Here is a 15,357-nt window from a genome sequence, read left to right as displayed (position 1 = left end):
CACATCTGCCTTCTCTGTAATTCCTCAATAATTGTGCTTCAGTGGAGTGGGTCACACTTTACTGCGTTAGTTAGGAAATTGGTGGGTCATAAATTGTTGGGGGAGTGTGAGGGGAGGCCCCGGGGCACTGCACTGGAAGGTACCAAGGCAAGTCGAATCTCCATCCTGTTGGTTATTACTCCTCACATACGGCATGCTTGTGGAAGGGAGAGGAACTCTGTTTACATATGTGTCATTTTTACAAAAACAAGTTAACTACTGACAGTTGATTTTGTGTGTTGTACAGATTCTGTGCCGTACCTTCCTCTGCTAGATGTTAAAGTGAAGTTTTATATGTGAGAGGGGGCCCAGCTAACAAGGGTCTCTAGAGCCCACACATCACTGTGCAGGCCAGTATGCTCTTCTGCGGAAGCTCACAGTTAATTCCCACTTAAATCTCTGAGAAAACACTGACTGGGAACATTGGCTTTGGCCTGGAGTGACTACACATTTTTATGAAACCATCGTAAGGAGAATATTGTGGCTCAGAGGCCATGGTTGTGAAGGGCAGGTCACCCCTCCTCTGCTGGTGTGCAGGCCAGTGAGAATCACCCAGAGGGTGGCCAAACCAGGCCCTGAAGCATCAAGCTTTAATTTTCCATGTTAAATCCAAGGGTAAGGCTTTTCTCAGTACCTTTGCTCTGTGGTTGGATTTTCATGATCCTCCAGCCTGTCTCTGATTCTGCTTCCTCCCAGCACTGGCTTCCCCCCCCCACACCTCCCCTTCTAGGTGGACACAGCCCTCTCCTTCCACCACTCCTGAGCAGGTGCTGCCCTCTGAGTGCAGCAGCCTCACCTGGCCCTCTCCTTCCTCTTCAGCTGCTTTGCCATCCTTCCTGCTGGGTTGTTCTTCTGACTGGTAGCTCCAGCTGTTTGTTGGTGGGGACAAGGTGAGGGGTATTGGCTTGGTGTCTAGGGTCCCTTTAGTTCTGGCACTGCCTCCTGCAGCTGCATGGCTCTGAGAACCTGGGAAGTTAAGAGTGCTCCTCCTTGGACAGTGAGTCTCATTCCTTACTTCTGGAACCCATCGTGGCATGATGCATGTACTATGTTAACTAAGCTGGCCAGGTACCCAGTAAGTGCTTTGTATTTGTAGTCAGGACCATTTGATTATTTTTTCCTTATTGCCTTGTTATTCCACTCACTTGATTGCTTCTAAACTCACTTCTCTGGCCAGAGTCTGACCCTCTGCTTTGTGAAGGCCTAACCTGAGGTTGTGGCTGTCTAAAGGGGAAATTAACTTAGCTCCAAGGAATGCATGAACAACCCTCGGATCTCCTGATAGGAGGGATAGCTGCACAGCCCCTCCATGATAGTCAGGAAAAAAAGCCTGCCTGCCATATCTCCCTGGCATCAAATGGCCACTATTAAGCTTTTATTGTTTGAAATGTTCTAATTGGAGAAGTGAACCCACAGCCATGTTATTCCTTATTAGTGTCTAGACACACAGAAGTATGAGTTGGCGCTTGGGCTTCAGCCTCCTCTAGTCAGGCTGCCTTCTGGGTCAGGGTTACTCATTGTTTGCTCTTCCACTTAAAGCCCTTGTCTTCAGCTTTAGCTGTTGCCCAGGCCAGCTGTGGTGTTGGCTCCCACAACACCAGTCTGATGGGGCTTTGTCCACAGCCAAAAGTATCACTTCATTTGCACAGTTGCATTTGGAAACAACACAACTACAGCTTGGGTTGACCTTTGTGTTGGCTAGTCTTCAGAGGTGTGCAGATATGCAGAGTCCAAATGCACAGCTATGAGAGGTCAGAATCCCCGAAATGCACCTTGCTGTGGCTTCTGCCATGGTTGTGTTCATTGTAGGTCCTCAAAAATGCATCAAGAAGAAATCGGTGATGGCATAAACCATATGGGCACAGCAAGTTTTAAGTGTGAAATGCACTGCTTTATAATGAATGGCATATAATAAAGAACATGTCTTTGTTTCAGAAAGTCTGAGTTCTTGCTGAGTGCTGCCTACCAGCCTGTGCAGAGCTGGGGGCTTCACATGCACTGAGCTCCCCGTCTTAAGCTCTGGATCCTAAATAGTGTCATATCAGATGTTCCCTTGGGGCTGCTACCCCAAATGCTTCAGTGTCTCCTCTTCGTCCTTATAGTTTCTGCTGGGTTCCTTGGGCAGAAGTCAAGAGTGGGTGGATTTAGCTCTCCCTGAGGGACATGAAGTTCCAGAAGCAACAGAGGCAGGGTCCCTGAAAGTACACATGTAATTCTAGCCTTGTGTCATTGATTGTCCTCCACAGATCCCCCATTGTAATAAGGAGTGTTTTATGCAGTATAATATCTACTCTTCTTCCAGCTCTGTCTAGACACTCCATCACTGTCACTGCCATCTCATGAAATAACCACTGTCCTCATCACTGTGGCACAGGCCCCAAACAGACCTGGAAAGCAGTTCAGCCTCTGACATGAAATTTCCTGTCATGTTGCTACAAACCAAAATAGCCTTTTCCAAGCAGCTGCCACTGCCCTGGTAGCCCAGCACTCTGGTATTAGTGACTGTGTGGCCCCAAAGTGCAAGTTTTGTGACCCACCATCTCTTGTGTGAGCTAGCCATCAGCAGAGATGTGTCCCGCCATGACATGTGGCCACATGACACTTGGTGGGCTGGAGAGACTTGTCCGTGCTCAGATGGTGTTATGGGATAAGTGTATCCCTCCCTTAAATTCATACACTGAACTCCTGATTCCAGAACCTCAGCATGTGACTGCTTTCAGAGAAAGGATTTTTCAAGAAGTAATTTAAGTAAAATGAGATTGTTAAGTCAATTCCAACCCAGTCTGATTGGGGTTCTGAAAAAAAAACAGGATGCAGACACACAAGGAGGACAATCTGAGGACACAGGAAGAAGACATCATCTGCTGTCTTAGTCATTTTCTTGTCACTGGGAGACAATAGGTGACACCCACAACTTAAAGGAGGAGTTTATTTTGGCTCATGGTTTTTAATGGGTTCAGTCTATAGTTGGCTGGCTCCAAGACAGAAAGGGCATGGTAGAGGGGTCTGGTGGAAGACAACTGTTCACAACATGTTGGCCAGAAAGAGAAAAGGAAGAACTGGAGAGGGAGATATATCCTTCCTCCCAGTCACACCTCCCCGTGACCACCTCCAATGAGGTCCTGCCTCCTGACAGCAGTTAGCTATAGCATTCTCATAGTCCAGTCACCTTCTGAAAGCCCATCCTCTGAAGACATGGCACTTTGGGAGGACATCATAACATCTACAAGCTAAGGACAGAGGCCTCAGGAGAGACCACCCTGCCAGTACCTTGATCTTGGACTTCAAGCTCCCCAGTATGAGACTGACTGACTGCTGTTTAGGCCACCTGCCTACGATACTTTGTTATAACAGCCAGAGCAAACTAATGTAAATTAAGAGGTCTATGGGATTCAAAGGCCAGGTCCTTTTTGGCAGGATTTCTCAAAGATTAGCGCTCTATCACTCCTTAGCCTTGCAAAGCAAAGCCACACTTTGGCCATGACCCCATGGTAGTGCTTTGTCATGGCGACCTCGGCGCGGCGGGGGGGAGTCCTGCACTCAGCCCATGTGGCAGACCCAGGCAAATAGCTATCTCTTCATTCCCCAGTGCCAGCAGTCTCCCCACTGTCTGGGTACTTCTAGTTTCTAGCTCACATCTTACAGCAGACTTACGAATGCATGTTGATCAAATATGAGAGCGAATGTCCCTTACTCTTGCCATTTTCAGATTGAGCTTGGCTATGTTCTTTAGTGATGGAGGGGCTGGTGTTTCACTCTGTTTAGCAACATGGCCAACCCTAGCTCGGTTGCTTACAGCTCTACACACTTGATAGTGTTGCCTCCACTCTTGGGAGCTTTGCTGTAACTGAACAAGATAACGTGTTCACGATACACTTGTCTTCTGTAAATGGTAGCTCCCTTCATCCCCAGTGTTACGAAGTCCAGACCTTTCTTTAAGCCTGGATCATTCCCCCAGGAACATTCTGTTTTGGGGATGTTTTATCCAGTGAAATTCAATTTTAGCAGCATTTACCAGCTTAGGGAATGGTGCTGGAAAAAGGGGGGCATCAGTCACCCTTGTCCCTAGGTGGCCCCGAGGTTGGAGTAGTGGGGAACTCAAGTTAGCTGAATGCTGAGGTGGTCAGACAGAGCAGGGAGACGAAGATGTGTCTTGGCAGAAGATATTTGTGACCCAGTGAGAAAGTGTGGTGGTCTGTTGAGCAGGGGTGGAGACCCATGATCTGCTCTTGAGGCCATAGGTTGAACTAGACTCAGAGGAGGCAGAGGACAGGGTGGGCTAAGAGCATCTCTTGGTCTCAGTAGCCAGTGCTGGTCCTGCTATGGATTCCAGGGGCAAGGCCTGAGGATGGTGGGGATAGCAGGAAGCCGGGGAGGGTGGGGGAAGGTCCTGCCTTGGGATATGATCATGTGTTGGACTTGATGTCACCAGGAGGTGGCCGATTCTCCAGGTACTCATTTGGTGGCTGGTGTCCAGTTCCTCTGATAATCTGTTCTAAGCGTGGGGTTTTATGGTTAGCGTAAACCTTTGTCTAGAGCTTCCTGGTTAAAGGTGCACCTGACCGCTGCTGGGCCTAGCAGCTTATTCCAAGGTTTATTTTGATCTTGTAAATTTTTGCTGGGATAAAAGTCTTTGTTCCAAGTGTTACTTGTACTTCTAAGAGTTTCCTTTTGTCCCTGTGCCTCAGGGCCCGGTGCTTAGCTGAGGGACACTACGCTGTAGGACTGTCTTCCGTGATTGCAGAAGAGACGCCAAGATGGCAGCCATCTGCAGTACTGTGCCAGCTCTCTTGTCCCACCACCAGTGTGCCTCGTCCTTTGTTACTTCATTGTTGCCTTTAAATGCCAGTGGTGCTTTGGAGACTAGACTTCTTCAGAAAAAAATTAATCTCCCAAATCTTGTCCCTTGTTATGGGGGTTAAGTTATGTCCCCTGGGAGTGGAAATGTTCACCATTAGGGCAAATTTACCAGTAAAGAGAAAATCTGAGCAAGGGCAGTATTTCTCCAACCTGCAGATAAAATCCTCCTCTGTTTCCTCAGTGATTGTCACAATGTTTTCCCTGCTCTGAGGTTGATCGAGTGTGACTAGAGAGGAATATAACACATTGATTGGTGATGTCTGAGGATTGGGGAAGATTGAACTTGGGTTTGAAGTGGACCTCTTCTACTTTCTAGATGTGTGTCATTTGGGCTCTGAGGCTCAGTGTCCTCATCTGGAAAATGGGAATAATAATATAACAACAACAATAATATGATTTATGGTTATGATGAACGTGAGTAAGTTAGTACAATTTCTGATTTGTTAGGATTCAGTGTTAACCATGGTTCTGTCGTGGTGTCACCACCATCATTGTCGTCATCGTCATCATCATCATCATCATCATCATCACCACCACTACTGCCACCACTGTCACCATCATCACCATTACCATTATCTTCATTATCATCATTGCCCACTGGAACCTGAGCCCCCTGTGGAGTGAGATCCCATGCTGGGCACCTTCATGCCCTCTGCCCACTCCTGAGGAGCTGACCAAGGACCCACATGGAGAAGACCAGCAAAGGCTTGAGGAGGACAGCGGGGTTTCCTCTGGTGGCCCCTTGACTGGCAGGGGCCTAGGGTTCCTGACACCTGGTTGGTCTCTGCTCTCTCCAAGCCTCCCAGCAGATCACTGTCCCTTTCGGGACATCTCTAACACATTGTAAAGGAACAGCCATCTCAGGGCTGCAGGGCACAGGAGGAGAACAGGAGTGTTCTTCACTGAGCATCTTGTGGGTAATGGTAGGACGAGGAAACCTGCCAGTCACATCTCCATTCTTCATTTGCCTCCCCACCTGTCTTTGCATGGGTCCCCCAGCTGGAATTCCCACCCCAACTTACATGGTCCTTTGTGTGTCTGGGCAAATGTTTGGTGAGCATGCCCTGCCAGGCAGCAGCACCTGCTGCCTCCTCTGGTTGCCAGAGGAATCTGTTTTAGCATTTATGTTTGTTGTTGCCATACTATGAGACAGTTGTGTCTTTTACCACTATAAGCAGTGGTCTAGGACTGGTTTAATCATTATTGTTTCTATGGCTCCTGGCACCCATTCATTCATTCATTCATTCATTCTAGAAATATCCATCAACTGAGCTGTGTCAGGACTATTCTTGGAATTGGAATTTGCTTGATCAGCTGCTGGGAAAGTGGGCAGTCAGTGATGGGTGAATAAGAGGTGACACAGGGGTTGTCCAGAGTGGCCCTGAACAGTCCATCTTCTGGACTTTCTCTGCTCCTGGTGTGAACAGCTGTGGACAGGTGCCAATGCCCATCCCATAAGGAGGGAGGGGCCCCTAGGCACTGGGCCCTCAGCCAACTGAGCTCCTGTCTCAGAGACATGCTGCTGCAGCTTTCTGCTGCCATGATCAGCAGCAGGAACTTTACCCATTGGTTAATTCCTGTGGGCCATAATCAAATGCTCATGGCTTAACCCAGAGACATATATTGTCTCATACATCTGGGGCTGAAAGTCCAAGATGTATTCTCTGGATGCTAGGAAGGAGGATCTGTCCCAGGGCTCTTTCCGGCTTCTGGAGGTTGCTGGCCATCTTTTGTGTTTTCTGGCTTGTAATAGGAACATTGCCTGACTCTGCCTGCATCTTGGTCTTTGCATCAGGCCCACCCTGCTTTAGCCAATCTCGTTTTAAGGATCCCATCTGTAAAGATCCCATTTCTTAGTAGATTTCATTCTCAGGGTGAAAGGGTTGGGAGGACACCATCTTCCCAGGGGAACAATTCAACCCTCAACACCAAGCTTTTCAGCAGCCCTGCAGGGTAAGTCAAGGCCATGATACTCACCAAGGAGGCAGAAAGACCACTGGGCTGGCAGGTTCGCCTAGGGGCACAAGGTCAGTGTGCATGGTTGGGATGCAGACTCAAGCCATTCTGACCTTTGAGCTTCTGCTCTCCCAGAAATTTCTCTGAGGGGAGCTCTTGGTGCTTTTCCAAGGAGGCTGGTCCTTTGCTGTGCAGGGATGGGTCTTGGGCACACTTGACACACCCATCTCTGCCCACCGAATGACTTTGGACATCGGTCTTCGTTACCACAGTGACACACAAGGCTCCTGGGAGGTGGCTCAGTCCCACACTTCTCTGGCACTTGCCAGCTGCCAGGTGGGGCCTCAGCTTTCTGTGGCTGTCAGTATCTAAGGGAACCTGAGTCGGGAAGACCTTGTCACTGGAAACCAAGTCCAAAAATGATTCCTGAACCAGAAGTGGATGGATTCTGGGTGGCACCACCTGGCCGTGTGGGGTATCGCACCTTTGTTAGGGTGGGATTTCCAAAGAGTTCTCACCCAGTGAGGATGGGGCAAGACTTGTGACAAAAGTCTCCTACTGGAATGAGCAGCCAGCCCTATCGGCCTTTACCTGGTGAGGTTAGAAGGTCACGTGCAGTTCAGCCCATAGCACTGGGGAGGGTCTGGTGGCTCATTCACTCACAGGGTGTCATGTTCCCTGGGCAGCCGGAAAGGCTGGCTGCAGGAGCTGCCCTCATGATGGAGAGCAGATCACTTAACCTATCATAGGAACCTGTCCTCACGGCTTCCTGCTGGGAAGGCCATGGAGCCTCTGTGTCTTGTCCCCAAGACACCACCAAGCCATGCCCAGTGGAGAATTGCTTCAGCCTTGGGTTTGGTCAAACCTTGTGTTTTCCTGGGTGGCTTTACAGTGAGAAAAGAAGATCCTTTGTCCCTCCCGCTGGCTGTATAGTAAAGCATGGTTTTAACTCAACAAAACTCAGCTATCTTGGTTCAACAGGAGCCCAGCCTGCCTGGTGCTTCTCCTGGCTCACTGTGGGAATGTGAGCTGCTGTCATCCGTCAGTTCTCAGGGAGCTGTTGTGTTCTAAAGTGTACCTGATTGGTTTAGAAGCCCTACTGACACTGTGTAGCTATCCCAAGGATTAGCACTGGCAGTAACCGACTTGAATTTCCAACACATGATCTCTTATAGTCACCTTCTTCAGCCTTTGCGAGGGTGAGGTCTATATTTTTAAGGCTTTTTGCTCAGAGTCAGGTAGGGGAGATGCATACCCTTGTGCTACAGGTTCTCCCACCAGTGAGGCAGGAAGACAAGGTGTCCACCGGTGTCTGAAATGTCAGCAATCCGTGGGGAAATTAGGTCATGTTGTACTATACAGTGGTATAACTATCTGTGGGTTCTGTGTAAGGATTGAACTAACCTCAAATTGAAAATATTCAGAAAAAGAAATTCATCTGTGCTGAAAATATAGACTTTTTTCATATCATCATCCCCTAAGCAACACAAGGTAACAAATTTTTACAGGGCATTTACATTGTATTACATATTATAAGTAATCTAGTGATGATTTAAAGTATATGGGAGGAATATGTAGCTTATATACAAATTTTACTCCTCCATTTTATATAAAAGATGAGAGCATCCTCAGAACTTGGTATCTGAGTGGGTCCTGGTACCAAGGGAAGATTGTACCTGAATTGTGATTCTCAATTTGTATTCAGGACCAGCAGCAATAGCTTATAACAAAGTTGTAAACAACACAGGTCCTGGGGGGCTCCACAGCTGCTGAATTGGGCACTGCTGAGTAGGCAGGGGATTGAGGGTGTGTTTCTGTAAACACTGACACATCAGAAGTGCCCTATGGTGGCATTTCTGGCTCTGAGGCTTAGGTGGTTATTCACAAGCAGAATATCACTGCAGGTTGGGGGGCTGGGGGGGTGTTGAGTCCAGGGTGAGAGCGAGGACTAGAGACCAACACTTCGATCTTGACTTTTTCTGCTTATATTTACTGAAGGTCTTTGTCCAAGTGACGGGCAGACTTTATTTTGCAGCTGTCAAAGCCTTGGGGACCCAAGGTTCGCTCAGAATACCTAATGGGAAGGAGTGGAAACAGCTTGGACTTTGCCCTGTGCTTGGTGGGTGGCTCTGGGGGTCCTATTGCCTCCCTGATTAGATGTTTCTTCCTTCCCTGCAGAAGTGCATCCGCTTTAACCCGGACGCCACAGTGTGGGTGGCAAAGCAGAGGATCCTGTGCACACTGAATCAGGGACTGAAGGATGTTCTGAACTATGGGCTCTTCCAGCCAGCCACCAATGGGCGTGATGGCAAGTTCCTGGATGAAGAGCGGCTGCTACGCGAGTACCCCCAGCCCATGGGGCCGGGTGTCCCATCCCTGGAGGTACCAGCTGCTGGGCAGGTGGTGGAGGGTGGCTTCTTGACCAGCTCTTCATGCGCCTTGGATTGGGAATCCCCCCCCCATAAAAATATTAGTTTGGGGTCATGAGGCTATACCTAATTTTGCTGTGAATTACGCAGTGTTGTATAATTTTTATGTTTGTTTTCTTGCTGTATTTTAACAAATCTTTTGGGAAGAAGTCTTGGTAGGAACAAACCAAGGGTCCATCGAAGCTCCTGTCACCAGGACCCGTGAGTCCTGGGGATATAGAGTGGCCTTGCTTAGTGCCAGCCTGAGGGCTTTGGGTTTCTCTTTCTCCCTCCTGACACCAAATACTCGGTATCTTTCCTGGCCCCACTGCTCCAGTTGAGCAGGCAGCAGCCTGGTGCCCATAGTTAATTCAGTTCTGACACTGCTCCCTGGGGTTGGGGTGAGATCCCCCACTGCAGGTGACAATCACAAGTCCTGGGTCTATGGGTTATCCATGCTTTTCTCAGACGTTGACCCTAAGTTGGGGTCCTACAAACCCCTCTTCGGGTTTGACAGCATGCTAGGGTGTGTCACAGAGCTCACTGTTTTATTGGGAAGGATGCAGATGGACAGTAGATGGAGAGGTGCCCAGGCAAAGTCTAGAAGGGTCCCCGGCTCAGAGCTGCTATCCCTGGGGAGCTGAGATGCTCCACCCTCCTGGCTTAGGGATGTTTTTGCCAACTCAGGAGCTCTTCACGCCTGCCTTTTCAGGGATTTTCCTGGTAGGTATGATTAAATCATTGGCTGTTGGTGATCAACTCCATTACCGCACATTCTCGGTCCAGGATGAAGCTGAAAATCCGATCCTATAATCACAGCTTGGTCCTTGTGGCCACCAGCCCCATCCTGAAGCTGATGGGCCAAGGAATCATCTCATCAGCATACCAAAGACACTCTCATCACTTCGGGGTTCCTAGGCTTTGGGGGCCCTGTGCCAGGAACTGGGAACAAAGACCTAATACTTTTCCTGTGTCACTCTCCCTGAGCCAGTTTCTGTGTCACTAGCAGGAGGGGACAGTGGCCACCCAGCTGTAATCAGAAGAACACATTCCCTCTACGAGCTGACCCAGGAGTGACCAGGGCTTGTGAACTGCCACACACACCCCCTTCCTGGTATCTCCCAGTCAGCCTCATGAAGTAGCCCATGATACCTCCAGGGAGAACTCAACGGCATGCTGCCTTCTGCCCCTAGCCTGCTGTACCCAGGGTTAAACAGTGTTTCCAGCAGTGCAGGTGGAGTAGCCATGGAACTGGCTGTAAGTGTGGGTATCTCTGTGAAGGTACAGAATCACAATGCTGTTCTTAAACAATTATACATTTTTCAGGGAGAGACAGGAAGTATGGAATTGCAGCTAGTGCCCAAGTGGGCTAAGTGGTCCTGCCAGTCTCTACAGAGTACTCTGAGGTCTGAGATGACACTAAGATGACACTCATTGGATTTTTCAAGGTTTTTTGGGGGCTCTGAGGCTGAGGTCACTTGGATCCAATTAATGTGGAACATGTGTCAGCGGTGTTCAAGGGAAGGTAAAGGTGGAAGCCTTTTGGAAGCTGAGTGGTTCTGGGCAGATCATCAGTTGTTCTGACCTTGGTTTGTCTATCCGTAAAATGGGCATTTATCAGAAATGTCTCTCACTGACAGCCCACTGTGCACCAGACACTTGCAAAATCATCCAGCCTGCCCAGAAAGTCAAAGTTCTAGTCTCATGGAGGAGACGTGGATTAGGAATGGTGAACCAGCATAGTTCATTCTAGGAGGCGATAGTTTCTGTGATGACAATAAAACTAAGCAAGGTGGCTGATTAGTCTGGGAACCTACTCTTGATTTGGCCCTAGGCTCAAGAGCTGGGCAATTTAGAGCCAGCAACCTAGCCTCTCCGAGCTTCAGATTCCTGGCTGTAAAACCAGGGCTATTAGCAATGGCTGCCTAAAGGGATCATGTGTCCATGGGGCAGTGTCCCACATGAGCCTGGCTGCCTGCAGGATGCCCCCGATGGGTGCTGAGGCTGCTTCCCTAGTTGGTCCTCATTGTTCTGGAATTGTGCTTGATATTTAGGTTTATTCTCTTGGGCACCGTCCCAGCAGATGAGGATCCGAGATATTAGGGACAGGTTTGGTCCAGCTCCTTGCTGGGAACATTGCAGGAAAAAGATTTGTGGTCTGAGGTGTGAGTGTCTGTGGACCCAGGAGTACACATCCTCCCTTGAGCTATCCTGCGCTCGTGCTGAGGCGTGTGACCAGCCTCACCATATTGTTTTGTACCTAGAAGACTTGCTTCCCCCTTTCACATTAGCTGTGTGACAGTGAGTTGCTGTTCACCCTGTGTCTTTCTCAGTGGCTTCAGAAATGTGGACCAGAGCTGTGACTAATGAAGACCCAAGCAAGGGGGAAGAGTTGTATAGTGGTCCCAGGACACAGGATTCCCACGACATGGCTGTCCTGATGGAATCTAGAGGCAGGGGCTGGAAACCTTGTAGGGATCTGGAGCCCCCAGCTGCATTCTGGGAGCTCAACAGGTGTGCTCAGGTCCAGCCCCTTCACCAGCAGTTCTGGGCAGCCTGGGTCCACAGGGAGCTTTCTCATTCCACCATTGGCATATTTTGGCATTTAAGAAATGAGTTTTGGTCTGTGGTGAAGAAGCATTTTGTCTATTGTCGACTTGCTATTTTTGTGGAATGCGGGGTACAGTGTGGGATCAGACTCAGCTCAGGACTGGCCTGCCACTCACTGACCCACACCTTCCTTTATCCTGTGTGCGTCTTTGCCCAGCCTGTACTTGTGAGCTCCGTGAGTGTTGTGATAGTCTCGAAGGAGATGGGAAGGGAGGGATGAAGTGGCCTATGTGTGCTGCCAGGTCTGCCAGGAAGCCCACATTCCACCTTTGGGCCACCCCTGGGAGGTGGTGTTGGTGTCCCCTTAGAACAGATAAGGAAACTGAGGCAGAGATGAGGAGAGTGTCTAGCCCAAAGATACTGACTGGATAGGGGAGCATGGGGCTGGAATTGGACCAGATTTTCTACCCAGAGCTCAGCATCCCTCCCGAACCTCTGCCGCATCTCTAGCACCCTGGGAGGCACCCAGAGGACATGGTACTAGAGGGCCATGAAGCAGGCATTGACGACACTGCCTTCTTAAGTGCTGGCACCACTTCCAAGTAAGCAGGCTCTTGGACTCCGGAGCATGATTTCTAGTTCAGAGGAGGTGCTGCTGTTCTGAGGGAATGAAGAGGGCCCTTGAAGTCCTAGGCAGAGGGGAGCATGGGGGTAGGGCCTTCTCAGGAGCGGGCTGCCCCTGCAGGTTCTGGCAAAAGTGGAAGGCAGGACAGAGCCCTAGTGTTTGAAGCCATGTGCTGCTCACCTGCTGAATGCTGTGCTAGGGCAGGGGGATTCCCACAAGATGGACTGACTCGCCTCATTAGCCAGGAGAGCCAGTTCCCAAGGTGGTGTGTGTTCTGCAGCACAAACACGGGTAGTTTGTCTAATACTTGGGTTTGCTGCTGAGAGTCCTCCTTTAGTGTAGTAGCCCAGGGAAAGGCCACGTCAAGTGCTTACCTGTTTGTCTTTGCTTTTCTGTTTCTGTGCCAGTTTTGCTATAAGAAGCGGGTGTATAAACAGTCCAATCTGGATGAGAAGCAGCTGGCCAAGCTCCACACAAAGGTATGCAGGAAATAGCTGTGATCATATTCTTGCCTGTTTTTCTCCTGTTGTAGTATCTTTGCAGTCTCTCCTTTCTGGAGCACTTGCCATGTACTCAGGTCAGTGTGGGACAGGTTGGGTGGTACAGGTGGACGGGCTTCATGACACATCCAGGCTGCCAGAGAACCAGCCATCCAGGAGGCAGCAAGGCCACTGGGGGACTGGAGCAAGGGTTGCAGATCCCCCCGGGTATTCCTGGGAGATTCAAAAACAGCATCTCTGAAGAAGGCGGGCTTTGGACACATGGAGTGATGGAGGGAAAGGGCCACGTGCTGGGCATGATGATAGTATAGTTTCTAACAGTTGTCACATTAAAACAAACCTTATTAAGGTGTAACATGAACGACACTGGGGAAAATGTACAGGTGAGTAGTGGGAGGAGAGGTCTGTGTTGCCTTGGGGGCTCAGTCCCCAGCAGCACGCACTGTGGGCCACTGTGCCCAGGGTGCAGTCCAGCCGGGCAGATTGGGTGTTGTCACGGACAGCCTCCTCTTTGCCAGGGATGCTGTGTGAGCCAGCGAGGCTGCCTGTTGCTGGCGCTGGGATTTGCACCCAAGGCCTCCACACCCATCTACATCTCCAGCTTTTCTATTTTATTTGGAGACAGGTTCTTCACCACTATTGCTCAGGCTGAGCTCAAGCTTGTGATCCTCCTGTCTCAGCTTCCCAGAGTCCTGGGATGCAGGTGTCCACTCCCAGGCCTTGACAAGAATTTTTACCGTGTTCGGTGGAGTCTAACATGTCCTCATCACATTTTGCTTTTGTGTCTAAGTTGCACCTGCCCTTCTGCCCAGTTCCCTACCCTCTCTGAAGGCCTCATGCTCCTTGGTGCCCTGACCTCTTCCTGGCACAAGATGCTCCAGGCTCTTCTGTGTCCCTGCCCTCATCCCTGGAATCCTAATATCTCAGTGCTTCTGAGAGTTTTAAAAATGATCCTTTGATGTGTAGTTAAAACTGTGTTTGTGAATTTAAACAACAGAACTAAATAGCAGTGAAGGTCCTAAGTGACACCCTGGGTATGGTGTGTTTTGGGGCATTTGTTCCAGTCCTGAACTGTACAAAAGGCATTGAGGTGGAAATGCAGCCTATAGCAGGAGGTGGGGGGGGGTCTGTGTTGGAAGCCGCTGTTCCCATCTGCGTTTCGGGAGAGGTGTAGAGAAGGCCAAGGATGAGCCTGTGAGAAGCACTAGATTCATCACAGGGTCGTGGGATCTTATAGTCAGGATCCAGCAGCGCAGGGCTGCTCACCAGCAGGAGCCACCACCCTCCTAATGAATGTGGCAGGCGGTGCTTAGGGAAGGCCCCTCCCTGCCAAAGTCAAGCAACTGACCAGGGAGAGCTCATGAGGCATGAATGCCCCCTTCATCCTGGACCCAGCAGCCAGGCATCACTTGTGGTCTGGGGTAGCCAGGAAGGGGGTTAAGCTGAGTGGATGCCTGCCCCATTTTCTCTGCCGCACGGGTGCCTCTCTGGAGATCTGATCCTCAGCCTTGCTCCCAGGGACAGAACCTGGGAGGGTCCTGGGAGCTGCAGATTTTCATAGCGGTCCCAGTGACCCATCCTCTCAACAGCAAAGGAACGTTCTGTGGCTCCCAGCAAGGTGTAATCTGTTCCTGCTGCTGTAACGAAAATCCTGGCTACCTACAAAACAAAGACATGTGCTCACAGTTCTGGAGTGTGGCGCGTGCAAGGTCAGGGTGTGGCAGATTTGGTGTCTGGGAGGGCCCTCTTCATGGCTTACAGGTGGTATCTTATTGTTCTCACATGATGGAAGGGGCTGGGAGCCCTCTGGGGTCTCTTCTATAAGGGCCCGAATCCCATTTGTCAGGGCCACCCTCATGATCTATTTGGCTCCCAAAGCCCTGCCTCCACTGGGAATTTGCTTCAACATGTGAATTTTTGATGAACACAAACAGCAAACCATGGCTCAATTGTGGTCAACAGTGAGGAACTTCTGAAACCTTCATGCAAGATGCCCATAGCCCATATCCTTGGCCATGGGGTGACCTCGTGCTTGGCCCTGGGGTTTCTGATGCAGAGAGTCACTGCTGCTCAGTGAGCCTGGGGTCACAGTGGCCCTGTGTGAATGAGGCTAGTGCACCTTGGGGGAGAACTTGCCCTTGGGCCCTGGGAACAGTTCTTAGAAAGGCCTTTCTGTTCTATTACTTTCCATCTAGACCAATCTGAAGAAGTTCATGGACCATACTCAGCATCGGTCTGTGGAGAAGCTGGTCAAGTTGCTGGACCGCGGCCTGGATCCCAATTTCCATGACCTGGAGACTGGAGGTGGGTCCTTGTCAGAGAGGTCTTTGCTGGACCTCAGTACCTGTTGAAATTTAGCCTGAGGTCCGGTTACACATAAACACTGAGCAACTTACACCTTTCCTGCTTTCTCCTGGAC

The 15,357-nt window shown here is 50.0% G+C and overlaps 1 protein-coding gene across 14 annotated transcripts in view; it reads left to right on the top strand.

Moving 5' to 3' along the window:
• The window catches only part of Shank2 (SH3 and multiple ankyrin repeat domains 2), a 534,108-nt gene that overhangs the window by 99,217 nt on the left and 419,534 nt on the right, over window positions 1-15,357 (top strand). For all 14 annotated transcript variants that reach the window (XM_087205461.1, XM_087205469.1, XM_087205467.1 and 11 more), the window contains 3 exons: window positions 9,034-9,237; window positions 12,846-12,917; window positions 15,134-15,242. In XM_087205461.1, coding sequence (XP_087061587.1) covers window positions 9,034-9,237; window positions 12,846-12,917; window positions 15,134-15,242 — 385 coding nt within the window. The remainder of the gene's footprint in view (window positions 1-9,033; window positions 9,238-12,845; window positions 12,918-15,133; window positions 15,243-15,357) is intronic.

Source organism: Heterocephalus glaber, unplaced genomic scaffold (assembly GCF_053883595.1).
Source record: "Heterocephalus glaber isolate CG9 unplaced genomic scaffold, H.glaber_assembly_v1.0 deba00000594, whole genome shotgun sequence".
Taxonomy (NCBI): domain Eukaryota; kingdom Metazoa; phylum Chordata; class Mammalia; order Rodentia; family Bathyergidae; genus Heterocephalus; species Heterocephalus glaber.
The sequence above is the reverse complement of the archived record's forward strand: the minus strand, read 5'-3'. Positions and strand labels throughout refer to the sequence as shown.